The sequence below is a fragment of the Neofelis nebulosa genome, chromosome 11, assembly GCF_028018385.1.
Source record: "Neofelis nebulosa isolate mNeoNeb1 chromosome 11, mNeoNeb1.pri, whole genome shotgun sequence".
Lineage (NCBI taxonomy): Eukaryota > Metazoa > Chordata > Mammalia > Carnivora > Felidae > Neofelis > Neofelis nebulosa.
The window spans coordinates 25,051,828-25,070,242 of NC_080792.1; the positions used below are offsets into that span (position 1 = coordinate 25,051,828).

General features: G+C 50.2%; 1 protein-coding gene across 3 annotated transcripts in view; it reads left to right on the forward strand.

The window, feature by feature from the left end:
• MYO5B (myosin VB) overlaps positions 1-18,415 on the forward strand; it is a 340,033-nt gene that overhangs the window by 272,393 nt on the left and 49,225 nt on the right. For all 3 annotated transcript variants that reach the window (XM_058692140.1, XM_058692142.1, XM_058692141.1), the window contains exons 19-22: positions 364-575; positions 2,406-2,562; positions 4,409-4,648; positions 12,049-12,282. In XM_058692140.1, the coding sequence (XP_058548123.1) occupies positions 364-575; positions 2,406-2,562; positions 4,409-4,648; positions 12,049-12,282 (843 nt within the window). The remainder of the gene's footprint in view (positions 1-363; positions 576-2,405; positions 2,563-4,408; positions 4,649-12,048; positions 12,283-18,415) is intronic.

The following is an 18,415-nucleotide window of genomic DNA, read 5'->3' on the forward strand; positions in this document are numbered from 1 at the left end:
ACCTCCATAAAAACGCCTTCCTAGATTTACCGTATTTAAGCATCCCCATCCCACCCTTAAATCCCAAGTTTTACTGTCTTCAGAACCTTCACTGCCTGAAAACCTTGCCTTGGTTTGCTCGCCTTTCTCCTCTCATCATGATGTCGGTTGCCTGACGGGGCAGGCATCTTGTTCAGTGCTGTGGCCTGGACACCATAACCCCATGTCTAATAGTAGGGACTTAGTGTCTGTTCAGTGAATGCTGAGAGTTGGGGTGTGTCTCAGGAACAGGGGTATCCAAGCTCTGACCAGGGAATGCTGCATGGAAGAACTGGATGGTAGGGTATGTTACCTCACTGATGCTCCCCTCCCTGCTTTGTAAAGGATCCCGACAAGTTCCAGTTTGGCCGCACCAAGATCTTTTTCCGGGCAGGCCAGGTGGCTTACCTGGAGAAGCTTCGGGCTGACAAGTTCCGGGCAGCCACGATCATGATCCAGAAAACTGTCCGGGGCTGGCTGCAGAAGGTGAAATACCGCAGGCTGAAGGCCACTACCTTAACTCTGCAGCGGTATTGCCGAGGGCTCCTGGCCCGCAGGTGAGACAAACTGGGGCACATCTGGTGTGTCAGGTCGTGGGGGAGGGGGGCTTGGTTGGTTGGCCTCCCTCAGCCTGATTAGAGTGGTTCTTTCTGCACCCAGCTTTCTCTCAGGAACTGGGTACGTGTCTCCTGCGCCCTTCTCACCTGAGGGAGTAAGTCTAGCTCCAAGTCTCCTGGTTCTCCCAGTCTGTCCCCTTCCCACCAGTACTAATCTAGGATGGGCCCGGTGTGCCACAAAACCACTGTTTTCCCTTTGCCTAAATCCCAGAGTAATCTTCTTTTAGAAAAAAAGACCAATTCAGCCTTCACCCCTTCCACTAAGCTTCTTTATTTTACAGCACCATTTTCCAAATCCCCCGGGAGTTTGGGAATGAGAGCTGGAAAGATCCCGGAAGGTCCTTAGGTAGATTCATTGCATGGAGCCAGTATGAGGGTATGACTTTAGCCACAGGTGGCTATGCAGGGGCAGAGCAGCCCAGCACCATGCAGCCCAAACTACTTTCCCTCCCACCTGGTCTCATTGGGTCGATAAGGCACCAAAGCAGTGTGAGCCTCTCCACCGAGAGGGCACGTGGGACACGGCCTCCCATGAGACCCACCCCTCGTTCTAGAACCACGAGCTCACGATGTAGGGATTTCCTTATTCCATGAAGTCTTGCATTTGGAAGTCAAACTTTGACAAGTGGCTGTTCAGTCACTTCTGCTGGAACATTAAAAGGAAAAAAAGCCCCTGAGTTACAAGCCAGATCAGGCATCCTTTGTATCCGAAAGTTCGAGATTGCTCATGCTGGCCTTCACATCCTTGCTGTAGGCTGTTTCCCCAGGCTTAACCAGAGATGACGAATGCCACTGATCACCTCTGAATCACCGAGAGATGATCTCTGGAACAAAAGCTATAGAAATAGAAAGTTGTCAGTAGCACCAACGCTAAGTAATTGTCAGCAGTCTGTGCCCGTAAGCCAAGTCATTGCTGAGTGCCCCTGTGTGTGCAACTCTGTCTTACCCAGAGGACAGGGAGAACCTAAAACAGAGTTGGCCTGTGGGAGTTCGTGCCCCGGGGGACATGCAGGGCCCACATAGGGAGAAAGTACCTACAAAGAGACTGTTGAACCAGACTCCCTTCAGCACGCGGGGTGGGGCTGGTGGGGAAGTTCCCTCTGCCTCCCGGGCTCTGCTAGAGGACTTCTGAGAGCCTTTCTAACTTTTAATATTCTGAGTTTCTGAACACTTACTATGCACCTGGCATCAAACAAAGCCCTGAAGGGTAAGAAGTGTCAGACTAACTTTGTCTTACTTGGGGGATGTGGTGGGGAATGGAGAAGCGAAACAGGAAAGTAGAGATGTCCATGTGTCGTGCGTCCCAGATGGAAAGAGCAGGGAGATAGGGTGCAGGCCTGTGAAGGTTTTATTCATTCAGCAAATATATACTGAGCACCTACAGGCCTGGCCCTTGCTAGATATGGGGGGCATGATTGAGAGCTGGCTGTTGGCATCTCCAAGCTGAGTGAGGTACCGGAGACCGACAGAAGCATAAACGTGGTGTCAGTGGGGACTGCCCAGGTTGGTGTGAGGGGTTCACGGGAGGGCGAGTGAGCAGGGCTTGGGAGGCTCAGACTGAGCTTTAAACTTTGGGGAAGACCTCTTAGACAACACGGAAGATGCTCATGCTGCCATTCAGGGCCTGAGCTCCAGGTACCCGTGGCGTTGCTGTGTTCTGTGAGCGTGATCAACATGGGCTCAGCCTGGGGCGTCCAAGCACATGGCTTGCGTTCACACACGGCTCCCAGGCCTCTGTCAGCAGGGCCTGCCTGCGCTCTCCCTCCCCAGGCTGGCCGAGCATCTGCGGAGGACGCGAGCAGCCATCATGCTCCAGAAGCAGTACCGCATGCGGAGGGCCCGCCTGGCCTACCAGAGGGTCCACAGGGCCACCGTCACCATCCAGGCCTTCACTCGGGGCATGTTCGTGCGGAGAATGTACCAGCAGGTGTGTAGCCACCCCCCCCCCCCCCCCGCCAGCCCTGCCCCGGGGACTCAGGGGCTGCAGACTGGGAGTCAAAGCAGCAGCAAATGGATTGTCGCCACCCCGAACATTGTGGGTGTGCTCCTAACGTTCTTCTAAGTGATTTGACACCTTTGCTCCCACTGAGTCCTTTCAAAGTCCCACAAAGCATAGTATATTAGAGTCTTCCAGAGAAATAGAACGCGTGTGTGTGTATACAAATATGGGGACTCTCAGGAAATTGTCCACATGGTTATGGATGCTGGGAAGTCCCATAATCTACCATCTTATAAGCTGGAGGCCCAGGAAAGCCAGGGGTGTAAATCAGTCCACGTCTGAAGGCCTAAGAACCAGCGGAGCCAATAGTGTAAATCCCAGTCCCAGTGCAGGAGAAAATGATGTCCTAACTCAAGCAGTGAGGCAGGAGGAAGGGGGCGAATTCCCCTTCCCTCTGCCTTTTGTTCTCTTTGAGCCCTTAGGGATGATGCCCTCCCACATTGCAGGGAGGACAGTCCACTCATTCAGATGCTTATCTACTGTAGAAACGCCCTCAGATGCACCAGGAGCAGTGTTTAATCTGGGCACCATGAGGCCTGGCAAGTCCACACGTGAGAGTAACCATCATAGGTTGGATGGGTGCGTGTCGTCATGCTCCTTTGACAGCTGAGATGCTCGGGGACGCTGTCCCCTGCCCAAGGGCACTTGGTCAGCCAGTGGCAGAGCCTGGTGACCTGTCTTGGGCTTGCTCAGACTTGAGAGCAAAGGGCCATATGAGGTATCATCAGGTCTCACCGATTCATTTAGTGGGTTAGGACTCTGAAGCCCAGCAAGGTAAGGTCAGGGCAGCGGGACCCCGACCTCCCTGCTAGGCCATTATTCCAGCGAAGCCGAGTTACCCAGTAGCCTTGAGTCAGGACACAGCCATTCCAGCATATCACTCCGATACAGCTGAAGCCCAAAGCTAGGATGAAGGACAGATTGGAAGGAAAGGTCTAAAATATTCTTTTTTCATAAAGACAACATTTTTCTCTTTTATGGTCGGAGAAGGTCTGATTTTCTAATAAAACACTGAAGTGACCGTGAAAAATCAAATGTGATCAGACACCAGGGTGGCACTGAGTGATGTAAGATGGGGAAACCCAAGTCAGTGGGAGGTCGTTGTGTGAACGTTCCTGGGAGATCAGTGACATCTGTGTGATGTCCTCAGGGAAGGGGCACATGACTTTGGGAGGCACTAGGCTTGAACCCAGCTCTATCTTAGAGCTGTGATACTGGGCATATTTGCTCATTTATTCACTTACCCACAAATACTTCTTTTGCAAGGCATTAGGGTAGACACATTGAGGATCTCGTTTTCTGAGTGGTTGGTAACTTGATAGAAAAAGGAAAGTGAATTACAAGCCATATTTGTACCTATAAGTCATTGGCTCATCATGGACTCTGACTAGAGAATCTCATCCCCCGGGCTCCCCATCACCAGGGAGGGGAGCTGAATCTGTTGAATGGGAAGATGCCAGCAGGGTTTATCTTCAGGTCCCTCCAACTTGGGAGGTTTTTATGCTGTGGTTCCCTAACCAATAAAACAAAGTAAAAGAAACTACTAAAAACAAGAGTTTAACAGCTGCCTCTCTGCAGGTAGATAGGCTGCTGCAGAACTTAGTTAAAACTTGTTCATGAAACAAATGGCCACCAAAACTTTGTTAGGCATGTCCTCTCTGCATCTCCTAAAACTAGGCCAGCCTTGGCTCTCCCTTCCTCCAGGCAGTGTGTGAGTGTCCCTCATTCCTGTCCTGCAGTGCAAACCCACCAGGTGTGTGCTTGTCCCCACCAGGTCCTCATGGAGCACAAGGCCACCATCCTCCAGAAGCACGTGCGGGGTTGGGTGGCACGTAGGCGCTTTCAGCGGCTGCGGGGCGCGGCCATCGTCATCCAGTGTGCCTTCCGCATGCTTAAGGCCAAGCAGGAGCTGAAGGCCCTCAAGATCGAGGCCCGCTCAGCAGAGCACCTGAAACGTCTCAACGTGGGCATGGAGAACAAGGTGGTCCAGCTGCAGCGGAAGATTGATGACCAGGTCAGCATCAGGAGCTCCCTGCCAGGGGTTGGGGGCTGTGGGAGGCACCAGGGGGGCCTTTGAGAGAAATCCTCAGGGAACTGCTTGTGTCAGAGACCTGAGGGAGCACAGACATCCCGAGAAGATCACTCGGCAGGAACGTCTACTGACTATGGCAGACAGAATAGTGCCCCCAAAGGTGTTTGCATCCTAATTCCCAGGGCCTGTGAATATGGGACCTCACACGGCAAATGGGACTTTGCAGATGTAATTAAGGGTCTTGGGATGGGGAGACAAGCCTGGATTATTTGAGTGGGCCCAGCATATTCACAAGGGTCCTCGCAAGAGGGTCAGATTCAGAAAGGATGTGGTGACAGAGGTTGGAGTGAGGCAGGGCCATGAGCCCAGGATGCAGGCAGCCTCCAGGAACTAGAAAAGGCAGTAACATGGATTCCCCACTGGAGCCTCCAGGAGGAACACAGCCCTGCTCTGACCCCTTTTAGGCTTCTGACCTCCAGAACCATAAGGTAATAGATTTGTATTGGTAACTTTATGGTAATTTGTTACTACAGTAGTCAAAATCATGGTCTCCTGCCCTTGTAGAGGCAGCCTGGGGTAGTCATCTTAGCCGATGTTGATGGGGAGGTTTCGCTGCCTGCCAGGCTCTGTCCTGGTGCTTTGTATGAACTTGTTTAACCCTTACAACAGCCCCATAAGGTGAATAGCATCATCCTCCATTCTTGACAGGTGAAGGTCACACAGGTGACCTTGGAAGGCCATGATTTGAACCCCACTGCTCTGGCTCTGGAGCCCATGTTCTTTACCACTTTGCTCTTTGGCCTCTGTTGCGTTGTATGGTGGGAAAAACACATGCTTTGGAATCCAAAAGAATCCTGTTCACATTCAACTCTGCTGCTTAGAAACCAAGTGACCTGATCCCTCCACGCCTCAGTTTTCTTATCCATAAAATGGGGCTTCTAGGGCTGGAAGAAGAGTGAGTGAACATGCACAAAGGATTTGGTATGCACTAGGGAGCCCAGGAAATGGTTACCGCTATTGTATTTATGCTTTTTCCTTTTCCTACCCTAACCACCTTCTCAACCAGTCCCACAAGTCACAAGTCATTGGTCAGGTCTCTATGGGTGTGTGGGGTATTGTGCAGGGCACTGCAGGGAATCCGAAACAAGCCCAGGATGCTCGACACCCCCCACCAGGTCGGAAAGATGAGGCAGGCACGCGTGCACACACTCCCATACACCCACTTTTTTGGTGGCTCCAGTGGCCAATCTTCTTCATTCTCCTCTTTGGAACTTTACTTGGTGCTTGACGGTTTCTGGTGCTTCGTTAGGCTGGGTGAGCAGAGGATGACTTTGACACACATGGATGCTGTATTGCAAGGGAACAATATTAAGGTAGCGTGGCCAACAGCCTCCACTACCCTGATGATTTCCTATGCACTCCCACATGCCACGCCCTGTGATCAGTGTTTTATGTTCACTCTCATTTGATCCTACAGCAACTTTGTGAAGTCATTTTACAGATGAGGAAATTGTGGATCAGGGACATCAAGTACCTTGCTGAGGTCACAGAATTAGAAACTTCTAGAACCAGTGTTCCAGCCCGATCTGTCTGATCCCACAGCCATAATGAGGATGATGCTAGTTTTCTTAACCCCAAACATCACTAAACTGTTAGCCCTTCCCTGTGTATTGTCCTTGCTAACATGGGTTCGCAGCCTTGAAAGCAGGCTCACAGTTAGTTTGCCTCATGCAGGGTAGTAAGATGACCATAGGAGCAGGCTCCTGCAGTGGCCTGGAGGGTTTCAATCACCTCCTGAGAAAGGACAGGGGAAAGGGAGGGAGAAGAACACAAAGAATGCTACAGTGTGTTTGTGCAGTGTTGAGAGAGAATCCGAGTTGGAGTCACCAGGCACTGCCCTGGAGGTCACTCCCTTGTATTGCATCTGTTCTAGGCTGGGCGTTTTTTAAGCTTCACAAGACCCCAATAGGGCAAGAAAATAAGCCATTTTATACTTAAACCACCTACCCCAAACAGCAGCCCAGAAGTATTGTTTTGACGGTAGTAAAATGTCCCTGCTTCTCTGTTCTTGCAAAGACCAGTCTTCTCAAGAAGAAGCTGTTGTCCTGGATGTTTATGTTCCTGATGTGAGTTCAACAGGGTGTCTGTTTTGAGTACTTAGCAATACAGCAAGTTGAAGTGCAGGGTGAAGGACACTAGGTACCTGCCCCTGGTCGGCCTGCAGTGATAATGCCCAGTCGTGGATGAAGGCACATCTGCCCAGAGGGATAGGACTGGAAAGAATTGGCCATTTGAAAAACTCAAGTACAGGGAGGGGCCCAGGTTTTGTTATTGTCACTGTTGTTGTTCTGGCCATTGATCACTGACCACAAAAGACATTTGCATAGTTAAAATTTGCCAATTAACCTTCTGAGTAAAGTGTAGTCAGACGAGTGGCTTTGTTGGCCACCCTGCCAGGAGCCCTGTGTACTGCCCAGTCACGCAGCCCTCGGTTTCCAGCCCCAGGGCCCTGCATTGGCGTTGCTGATTTCTGAAGTTAACTGGTGAGGTTAAAAATAAATCTGATATTTTACAACCCACGTGCTGGAACATCAAAGAGAAGCAGATTTAAAAGGCCTATTTTTAAAAAGAGCTTTTTGCCTTAAGCTTCCTGCTTGGCAAACATCTGTGAGTGGTGGCAGGTGCTATCCACCCTGGGCAGGCTGCCCTATGTGCAGAGGGTGATCAGAAGAGGCAAAAGGGGTGGATTAGATCCTGCTTCCTGGTACCCCTCCCTGCATTGCCCAACTATGTACCAGGCACATTCTCCTGTATTAATTTATGTAATCCTCACCAGGACCCTGTGAGATAATCTCATCCCCGCTTTAAACTGAGGCACAGAGGCTAAGCAGCCTGCCCAAGGTCACACACTAGTAAGTAGCATGACTAGGATTGAAAAACTTGGCAGTCTGGCTCCAGAGAAGGTTCTGTCCCCAACCAAATTACAGGATATCTGCACGTTAGGAGATTCTTTTGACTTAAGAGAATTCCTCAATCCGAGGAGGACTCTTAGCTTTGTTTTGGGTTCATTCACATATAGATGGCATTGTCCTTGGACCAGTTGGTCTTCTACAGTGGGGTGTGTGACCCGGTATCAAACATGCTTGACATTCTTTCGTGAGAAGGAGGCATCAGCATAATCTTGGTACCAGGTCTTCAGAGATGCTTGTTTATTGAAGTCTCTTGGCAGATGGGGCTGGCCATTTGAAATTGTCTTTCTGTTCTTTGTGTAATGCCCAGAGACAACTCTGGTCACTGCTCTCCTGACACACGAGGTTCTTAAGCCAGAAGGAGAGGACAGGCAAAGACGTCCCAAGGTATTTTTCAGAGCAGCATGGGGTAGTGGACAAAATCCTAGCTGGATGGGGGCCTGAGTTCTGTCTCAGTTACACTTGTACCAGAGTTGACAGCTTGGGATTACGGCTGAATCTGTAAGTGGAGATTGGCCTAAGATTTCTAAAGTAACCTCTAGCTCAAAAATTAACCGATACTATGATGTGGCTAAAGTAGTGGTTCCCAACTCCAGGCTGCACTGTAAGATTACCTGGTGGAGTTTTTTTGTTTTGTTTTAAAAGTATTCCCAGTGTCAAGGAGTCAGCAAAGGAGGAAATTGAAGGATAACACGAGGGTAAGGTTAGTGCCAAAATTCATGGCTAAGGTTTCGTGCACCCAACTAAAGTGACAAGACACAAAATTGGCACCAAGTTCCCAAGCAAACAGAAAGAAGGAAATAGGATCATTTGAGAGTTGAAGAGAAAAACTGTTGGAAGAGGATTGGAGCTGTCCCTTGTACTGAAACTTTTTCCTGTGGGTTTTTGTAATCTGTGATCTCAGAAACTGCTACTTCAGAATATCTTTAAACAGTAAATACAGTAACAGTTCCTGGGGCCGTTTCTTACACTGTCCCTGATGCAGGCCTGTGCTGTGACATTTTTTAGCCAAAATGATGTAGCCTATGAACTTGGCTGTCTATACAATTATGGCTTTATTCAGATACAACATGTAGAGTGAGTAGGCCATTTGAACCTACAATTTTTCTTTTATAATGAGGGTCAAGTTTTAGACCTTTAGGAGTACAATGCTGTATTTAAATGTTTTATCTGAAAAAATATGATAGAATCATATGGATTCAGTTAGTAGCCTTTTAAATCAGACTGGTTCAGTATGTTTAGTATACACTCAGTAGATACGTTAAATTAGTTATTTTATGATTCACAAGAGCATCCAAGTACGTTTGAGAAATAGCATAACTCACAGTTTTCTGGCCTCCAGTGCCTCAGTGTCCTTAACTGAAATGGGGATATGAATCAGTCTCACTACATAGGATTTTGAGAATTGGATGGAGTTAGTATATGTGAATTATGTAGTACAGTGCCTGCCCCATAGTAAGCACCCAATGAGTGCTGGTAGCACATGTGAAACGTGTTGTTTTTCATGATGCAGATAGTCTTGCAATGGTTTCCTCACCTCCTTCCCCAGGGGTCTGTAGACCATTAATTGGGAACTACTTGAAGCCTCTTCCATACAGTTCGGCAGGTTGTTCACTGCACAAGGATAGTTGGCTATGGGGACAAATAGGGCTGAAGACCATCCTATGTTCTGCTCATCTGACTGTGAGCCCTGGAGCATTGCTGCCCTGTGGAATCTGTGCACCCCTGCAGCTGTGTCCAGAGATGCAGCTCTGTGGACCTCCTTCCTCCCTGGAGGTGGTGCCCTTTCTGGTTTATACAAAAGTGCTGTAGAAGTCAGCACAGGTCTTGGGATCATGGACTAGAGGAACAGGTGAATGCCATATCCCTCAGGTGGGGTAATACTTGAAGCCTAAAAAATCTTGCCAAGCAGACCTTTGAGAGGGAAAAAAAGCTTTTGAAAAAGTAACAAATAGGAGAGTCTCAAGTTACCTTCCCAAACAAGTTCCTTGTTGGCAGTTGAGGACAGATCTGTGCCCTTCAGTAGTAGGGGCAGGGTGAGCATCCTCTCAGGATATCTGAGGAACCCAAGGAGAATAGGGGTCTGTCTGGAAATCCCCAGATTCTGGTATTAGGAAAGGGCCTTCACTGGGTCAGGACAGAGTGGGCCAGCTCTCCAGGTCCTACTGACAAAGGCAGCTCTGAGAAGCTTAGCCGCCATTGTAAGGAGGGTTTCTGGGGTCTATGGGGGAGCAAGTCCCCACCTTCCACCCATACATACCCCGTGTCAAGCTTGGCTGCACAGCCATGGGCACCTGATATGGACCTCATGGCATGAGGATAAGATGGGAAACTGCTGGGTCCTTCTGGGGTCTTCCTTTCTGGAATCATGCCTGCAGAGCACAAAATGTGCAGCTGTAGTGAGTCCCCAGCAATGATTTTTGGATGCTGCTGCTGACCTAGGGAGGTGCCCAGGTGCTGCTCTTAGGAATCTCCCCACCACCTCAGGTGATCAGCCAAGAGTTCAGACTGAGCAAAGAAGACAGCTCCCGTGTATGGGGCACTTACCATGTGTCAGGCACCAGGATATCCCTGAATCTTGATGAAACTCCAAGGAAGGGCTTACCATTGTCCCCCTTCCACATATGAGGAAACTGGGGCACAGAGAAGTCGGGTGATCTGATCGGACGTATGCAGCTGATCAGGGATAGAGCTGAGATCTGAACACAAGTCTGTCTGCCTCCATCCACTCTTAACATCCTGACTTCCCCGAGTCCCATGTCCACCTGGATGTTAGCATCCACAAAGAGTCGACCTCCTGGAGAGTCACGTTATCTTTGCATGAGGGTGCTAGGGTGTCCTCTGTGTCTGTGACAGGATGCTGTCATCTGCAGAACATAGTTCTCCCTGAGAGTCTACAGAGGGGTGGGAGGTACCTGTGCCCCTTGCCACCACCACATTTTGTGCCTTCTTCCATACTCCACACTAACTCCAGTCGGAAACCCCTAGAGCCCAGTCCTCTGCTCCACTCCCGTGATGATCTGAGCCAGCTATGCCATCTGGGGGTGACCGTTGGGCTGAACCTAACTGCCAGTCTGGAGTGGAGAAGAGTGGACATGGCTAACCCACCACACACTCCCTCCCTGAGTCCACTCGCCTTGTGCAGAGACCTTTCAGCCTCCAGGCAGAGGACTCAGACCAGGGCAGGGGTAGGTACAGGCAGGATTGAGTTTTCTAAATGGATGACACCTAACTGGATTTCTCATGATTACTTCAAGCAGCGCTGGCTGCCAGACCAGACATAAGGGCATTTCCTATTGTAACCGGAGGATTTCCCTGGACTGTAGGAGAGTCTCTTTCTGTGACATGAAAACAGGACATGTTCTACTTGGACACCAACAGCAGGTCCCAGGCTTGAGGTCCCACAGCACGAATGGCATCGTGCACTGGGCCCAATGACCATTCTTCGGCTTTCCGTGAAGCTTAATTTCTGATGTGAATTAGTAATTGATTCCTGATGCCCCAGTTTATTGGTATTTTAACCAACAGCTCTGGTCTACTTGGAGCTCCCACAGAGAATGGCAATGAAGAATAATCAGTGGCTGTTGGTTGCTTGGAGAGCCTTACTTCACTTTCCCCACAGACCCCTTTCAGCGGGTGCTCTCAAGTCCTGCAGCACCAGTTTCTGCCCATGTTGACACGAGCAGTTGACATTGGCCCTAGGTCCCCCGTGTTTCCTCTGTGTGAGCCCTTCTGTAGTGCCCTTGCAAACCTGTACCAGGCACCTGGGGGGATGTTTCTCACTTTCCTGTTGTTCACTTGGGTGCCCAGTCTGCCGGGGCACAGCATGGACAGAATCCGCCAGGGCATCAGTCTGTGGAGTCAGAGTCTTACAGGGTGAGGTGACAGATGGTGAGACGGACCCCAGGGCCCTGTAAAGGGCCTCCTTGGAGGAGGGGATACTGAAGGGGTCCTTTGTCTCTGAGCTGGTGATTAGGTTGCAACTCTTTGTGCCAGCAAGTCCAAGGGCAGGAGGGCCCTGTGTAAAAGAGCAAGAAAACCTGAAAAGCAAAGGCTGCAGATCCAGGAAGCCAGCTACGTTGTTCCCACAACTTAAAATTGGCTGCAAGGTCTGTCCAGCTAAACGTAGAAGGCTAACTGCTGTCAGCCAGCTTCCAGCTCTGCCCTCGCTCAGAAACACTTCTTGAATGTCAGCTTTGGTGTTTTTTCTGTTCCTGTATCTCTCCTGGGTTCACAATAGGGTTCTGTCAGGGGGGATGCTGGGAAAGCACTCAAGTATGCAGTGATTGTGAGATTTAATTCCACCTTGGAAGTTCCTTTTTTTTTTTTTTTTTTTTTTAACTGCCATCGTGTTTTTTTCCTGCCCCAACAACCTTACTCTCCACCTCTCCCTCTCTGCTGGCTTTCTCACAGAACAAAGAGTTCAAGACTCTGTCGGAGCAGTTGTCGGCGGTCACCTCCACACACACCATGGAGGTAGAGAAGTTGAAGAAGGAGCTGGCCCGCTACCAGCAGAGCCAAGGTGAGGACGGCAGCCTGAGGCTGCAGGAGGAGGTGGAGAGCCTGCGGGCGGAGCTGCAGAGGGCCCACTCGGAGCGCAAGATCCTGGAGGACGCCCACACCAAGGAGAAGGACGAGCTGAGAAAGGTACGTCGAGGCCAGAGAGAGCCGCTTGGCGGTGGCCTGGCCTCCAAAGCACCCCTTCTGAGACCATTTCTTCTTCCAGCTGTAAAATTGACACAGACTTTACTGGGGCTTCTGCCCACACACTGACCATCCCTCTGCATTTGGACGTGAAGTGTGTCTGCTTTGGGGTTAACACACATGAGCACGTGCCATTCACCAAACAAGTGTTATGTGTCACCATTGGCTGAACACAATGGCCTCCCCTGAAAGGAATACACGTGTGTGCCTTGGGGCATATTTCTTACAGTCTAGAAATAGCCACCGCATCGTCTCTGTGGCCTGAGCCCTTGTTAGCAAGAGGCGTGGTACGGAGGTAGTGGCCTTTCTTCTTGACATTGCAGGGATTGGGGCAACCTTTAGACATCCCTACTGGTAGCAATCATATTTTGGGGACTTTGCCTTAAGTGTCGGTGCTGATGGTTTCAGCCTGACTTGTCCATTCTGGTTGGTGTGCTCTGTTTCTCTCTACCACATAAAATAGAACTTCTTGGGATTGGCCCCCACTCCCCCATCTCAAAGTCCGGATACGAAGATTCCCTTCTCCTCTCCCAGGATAGCTGTTCAAACCAGGAATGTGCCAAGTGCCCATTGGAGAATCCTCCATGGAGGACGCAGCCATTTGCTCCTGCATCTCTGCAGTGACCCACAGACCACAAGGCAGATAGCACCTCACCCCATCATTTAGTGCCTCCATCACTGGAAGGTCACAGTGGGGTGAGAAGCTAAGGATGAGGGAGGGATTAAATGTTCCTAATTTTGGAATAATAACTTTAAGTGTTTAAAACTTGAAGCGGGCTAAATGCCGCCTCAGAAAGGGTCCTGGGGTAGATATTGCAATGGCCAGATTCTCATCCCTGTACTGCCATTGCCAAGCCCACATGGGAAAGCTTACTGGCCTTGGTTCTCTCATATGTTTGTCTGTTTTTAAACAGTATAGATCATCTCTCAGGTTTCTAGTGAATGTGGCAAGTGGCCAACTCCATGAGATACTATTTGGTGGCTTCTAGAAGGAAAAGGCCCCCAGCCCTGCTCCATAGTGCTTCCCTCTTCCTCTGCCCATTACCTTCTCCTGGTCTGAGAGTCCCCCAGACACCACTAGGGAACATGCAGGCTGCTGTTAGAGACGACGGAGTACAAAGCCACTTGGGCCAGCTCATGCTGAACTTGCCTACATCATTTCCCCGTCCCAGGCAGAATTTCCACACCACCAGCCACTGCTTTCCCTGATCCTGCGGATTTCCCAGGTGTCGGAGATGGGGCCCACACGGGGACTGGGTGATGAATGAAGTGAGACCTGGGGCTTCCTGGTGCAGGCGGCTAGCCCAGCACAGAAAAGTAGGAGCTTCTGTCCCCAGTATGCCACCCAGATAAACCTGTCAGCTCACCCACCAGGAGGCCTGAGGTGGACTTCATTCTTTGGGATAAAGCATGGGGTGCTAGGAAGCTCCTGTTCGAATGTAGCTGTAAGGCTGTCACCTACAAACCGTGGGATTCCACCCTTGAGGTCTATTAACTGTGGGAATGGAGGGACAATAACCCTTCTATGTGAATAAAAAAAACAAGACCGTGGAATCCAAAGGCAGAGAAGAAGCCAGGATTAGGACTGGAAACCCTTGAGATTGACCCTAGGAGGGAAAGAAAAGCAGGTTCCCTGCATGTGCATACCCGTCGGATGAGACACGTGGGAAGTATGTGTACTCAGCAGATCCACAAAGCTAGCTGTCTCTGCCCCCACAGAGAGCACTTGACTTCTCAGCTCCCCAGCTACCTTCTCTGCTTCCCCTTGGGCACTTTGATTTGAGGACTTGGTGCTTTAAAGATGTCCAAGTTTCTATCCAAGGGAGTCTGAAGGCTTACATATGAAACTCTTCCTGGGCAGGGCAAAACAGAGAAGAGCCTCCTTCCTTTGCTCCTTAAAATAGTTTCCTAGGAGTGTGTTGAGCTAGGTTTTAAACACAATGAGAGCTTGGAACTGGCAAGAAGACCAGTCTCAAGGCCACTACAAGAAGGCGAAGAATAAGCACAGAGGCAGGACAAGAAAAGCACCTTCTCTGACTCCAAGTGTAAGCAAATCCCAAACGAGCACAGGAGAAGAAACTGGCATGAGATGATTCATTAGGTGCAGCATCCACCTGTCTCCAGGAAGAGAGTGGAAGCAAAATGGCCTCCTCCTCTCAGGTCTGGAAAAGCTTTTTTATTCTGGTGGCTGTGAGGTGGGTGAGTAGCAGAGCTAAGCTTCCCCCCCCCTCCCACCCTCCATCTTTTGTCCCTGGTCAGGGTTTAATATTTATCAAAGGCACCGTGTCCAATCTTAACAAATGCTGAATAATCAGACAATTGGTTTCCTCTCGGGCTTGTCTAGAGGCTGCTCTGCCTTGAGCGAGATTGATGAGACGGGCAGAGCACAGTGAGGAACAGACTGCTCGTAGGTGTTAATTAATGGGTTTGATATGTCTGTCAGCAAATGCTTTATTGGAACTGGTATCCTGGAAAACTTTGGGCTCCCCACTGCTGACAATACCCATTGTCTGGCCACGTGGCTGAGCTGCCCTTGGGTGGGGGGGGGGAAGTTGGGTCTCCCTGGGGGCAGGAATTCCCCACTGTGGCTGCAGACCCCCAGCCACATGTTAGTGGGCACCCTCTCTGCTGAAGGCCTCCATTGTTGTGGCCTTCCCCCCAGAACAGTCGCACCCAGGCCTTTGGCCTCCCCTCCTTTTAGCCCGTGTGGTGGGTTCTTTTTTAAAGGTATCAGTTACCCCATGCTGGCTGTCGTGTGCTGCTATGCCGTCTTGTACAGTTGAGCTGTTTTGTGTCTGTGGGGAAAGAGAAGTGGTGCCCAGGGCTGCCCTTGACACAGAGTTATGGCTCATTGTCCAGAATCTGCTCCAAAGGCCTGGCTCGGGACAGGGTTGCGGGTGGGTGAAGAAGAGTGGCCCCCAGCCAGCTTCCTAGCTCTGAGCAAAGGTCCTTGACACATGTGAGAGCTGAAGATCAGCCCCCGGGCTGAGCGTCCAACAGTTAGGGCCATGTGTTGTATTGTGTCCTCTGTCACCGATCTGCCAGCCTCTGCTTGCTTACCTTGGGTAGTTCCAGCATAAACGTTTGGGGTTTTTCCAAATAGAAGTGAAGTATCGTGGGGATAGTGGGTTCCTTGCAATGGGGTGTTTCCAGTCTTTCCCCAAAGATGCAGAGTAGACTTCTCTGGCCAACTAAGACATCGAGTTGTGCTCCCAGAGCTCCAGGGTTTGTGGTTTGGAAGGAGGCTGATGGTTATCGGAACCAGTATTCTGTGCCAACTGTGTGGAAGGATATCAGCTCATTGATGAAATCCTGGAAATCCAGGTCCTTCATCCATTCACCAGATAGTTATGGGCTGCCTCTATTTGTTAGGTGCTTTTCTATGCACTGGGGCAAAAGGAAACTATTTTTTTAAAGTCCTTCTTGTTCTTATGGAGCTCACATATTTGGGATTATGAGAGAATGTACAGACAGGAATCGAATACAAATGATCCATCGTGTGCCATAAAGAAGAAGCAGAGTGAAGGGGATAAAGAGGGACCTCTGGGGACAGGGAGAAGTGTGGCTTCGCTTATGGCAGCCAGAGTCTCTCTGTCTCTGAAAAGACACCTTAGTGAGGGGCGGGTGAGCCATGAGCATTTCTAGGAAACAGATAACAAGTGTAATAGCAGTTGCAATGGGTGGGAATAGGCTGGGTGGGTTTGAGGACCAACCAGCCATTGGGCTGAAGCAGAGCGAAGGACAGAGGACTCAGGACACAACAGTGGGCAGATGATGAGCCTTTTCTGATAGACATTGTCCAATCAGTTGGTCCTTTGGTTTTCTACTAGAAACCTTGCACTTGGCTCTTTTTTTTAGTATAAATACCCAACTTGATAAACAAAACAGAACTAAAAGCTCAGAGCTACATTTGTATCCCTAAAGATGAACTAGTAAAGGCAGTTCTTGAGCATGAATCTGGGGTATTTGTTTCATTTAACTTACCAGGGGCTAAATTAGCCTAATAGTGCTAGGTTTTACCCCCAATGTTGGTTCTGATGATCTGTCCCAAATAACCTTTTAGAAGAAACGCTCCAGGTAATGGTGGCGTGCAAGAGCTGAAAGATGCTCGCTCCACCCCTTGCCCAAGAGAAAATGGAGCTGCTGAATGTGTGAGTCCTGAACCCTAGTGAAGATGTTAGCGTGCTAAAGGGAACACAGCTGCCTGGTTCGGTGTTCTGTGTCTCTCACTGTAGGCTGCATTCCTGACCCTTCACAAAAGGGAGACCCTTTAGCTGCAGGAGTTTGTCACCTACTGTGCCTGCCAATAGACATCCCATGTGCTAGCTGGCTGGGAAGACTGAGGGGTGGCCAGTACCTGGTGAAATGTGATAGGGAAGCCTTCTCTGTCCTCCCAGGGTATGGAGCCGATTGTGGGACCTGCCCCTCCTGCTGTTCACGGAAGAGCAGGAACGTGGGCCCACCTCCAGGGCTGTTCAGGCAAGGAAGAGAACAAAGCTCCCCAGGGTCACTTTGATGTAGGGCTCAGAATGACAAAGCTGAGTTCCTCAGAGGCCTGCCTTCATGAATCAAAGCCTCAGGGGGAGACAGAGGGAAGAAATGAGGCTCAAGCACATTAGAAGACTTCAAGCTAGGTACATGCTGTTGACCATGGCTTTCTCAAACTAGTCTTGCCTGAGATTCTACACCATAAGTGGTTGCAATAAACTTAGACTACATTGCTAGGAATGGAGGTCTCTGGTCCAACCTGGTGGTAATGGCACGCACACTCTACTGGCCAGGTGCCGTGTTGCATCTCAGAAGGGTGTTGACTGTAGGAAGCGCAGAGCAAAGTAATGACCGTGAGTGATCTCAGATGCCTTCTCAGGTGACCACAAGCTCCGTGAGCCATCTGCATATTCAGAGGGTGGTTAAGGGGAACACACATTGACTTAGATCAGGGAATTCAGAAGTTACAGCCTTGGGCCTTGTTCCTGGCTGAGGGAGAATGGAGTGTCGCCCTCCAGATGTGGCACCAGGTTGAGCTTCACTTGAGGCCCCACCAAGGCTTTCTTTTGTAGAGGCACACGCCTTGTGGCTTCTTCCGTTGGCTGTTTTCAGCTTGTGCATCAAGGAACATGAGAGCTATTTTTACTATTTGCCAAGGTGCTCATCGGGTGAACCATCTTCAATAATAGAAAATGAGATGCACTTGAGTACTTTTTCCCCCACATTGTTTCTCTTGAATCATTTGATTAAGTAACTCTTGTGTTCTAGATGTTTTAGTCAACCACAAACCCATTCATTAAAAAAAAAAAAAAAAAATTGAACCCTTTTTTTTTTGTTGTTGTTGTTTAACTGAGAAAAGCAGAGGCCTCTTAATGGGATGTGTGGGGTCCTCCCTCCTTCAGTCGCATTGGGCCGGGCTCTGATGACACGCCAGCCTGGCGGTGGTCCAGGGGCCCAGGCTGCGCAGGTGGGTGAGGAAGCAGAGTAGTCTCTCTGGGTCTCTGGAGGGACCGACGGGCCCTGGAAGAGCTGAGCATGGGGCACAGCCCACATGTGCAGGATAGGAGGCCTTCCTGGAGGAATGAATCATGGTCCTAACCCGATGAGGAGAAGTCCTCAGTAAAAGGCCAGGGAAGAGTGTGGCAGAGGGAAGAGGGAAACGCTCAGGTGGAAACCAGAGGTGGGGAGAAGCTGGGCTCCACTCAGCCCGTTTTAGGAAGGTGTGTGGAGGAGTTGAGCTTATCCTGAGGTCAAAGGGCGTGAATCCATTCTCCAGTTCTCACTTCTGCTACCCGCCCGGCCTCGTTTCTCAGCCAGCGCCCCCTGTCCAAACCACACATGACCATGACAGAGCTGTTCCGTCCCCAGACCGAGGCTTTCACACCTGCTCATCTTCCCACCCGGAGTGCCCTCGGCTGCCCGTGAAATCCTGCATGTCTCATTGAGATGGCCCACTTCTCCTGGGAAACCTTCTGGGGCCTCCATCTGTTCCTTTTTACCTCCTTTCTAAATCCCCTCAGGGGTGCCTGGGTGGCTCAGTTGGTTGAGCAGCTGACCTTGGCTCAGGTCATGATCTTGTGGTCTGAGT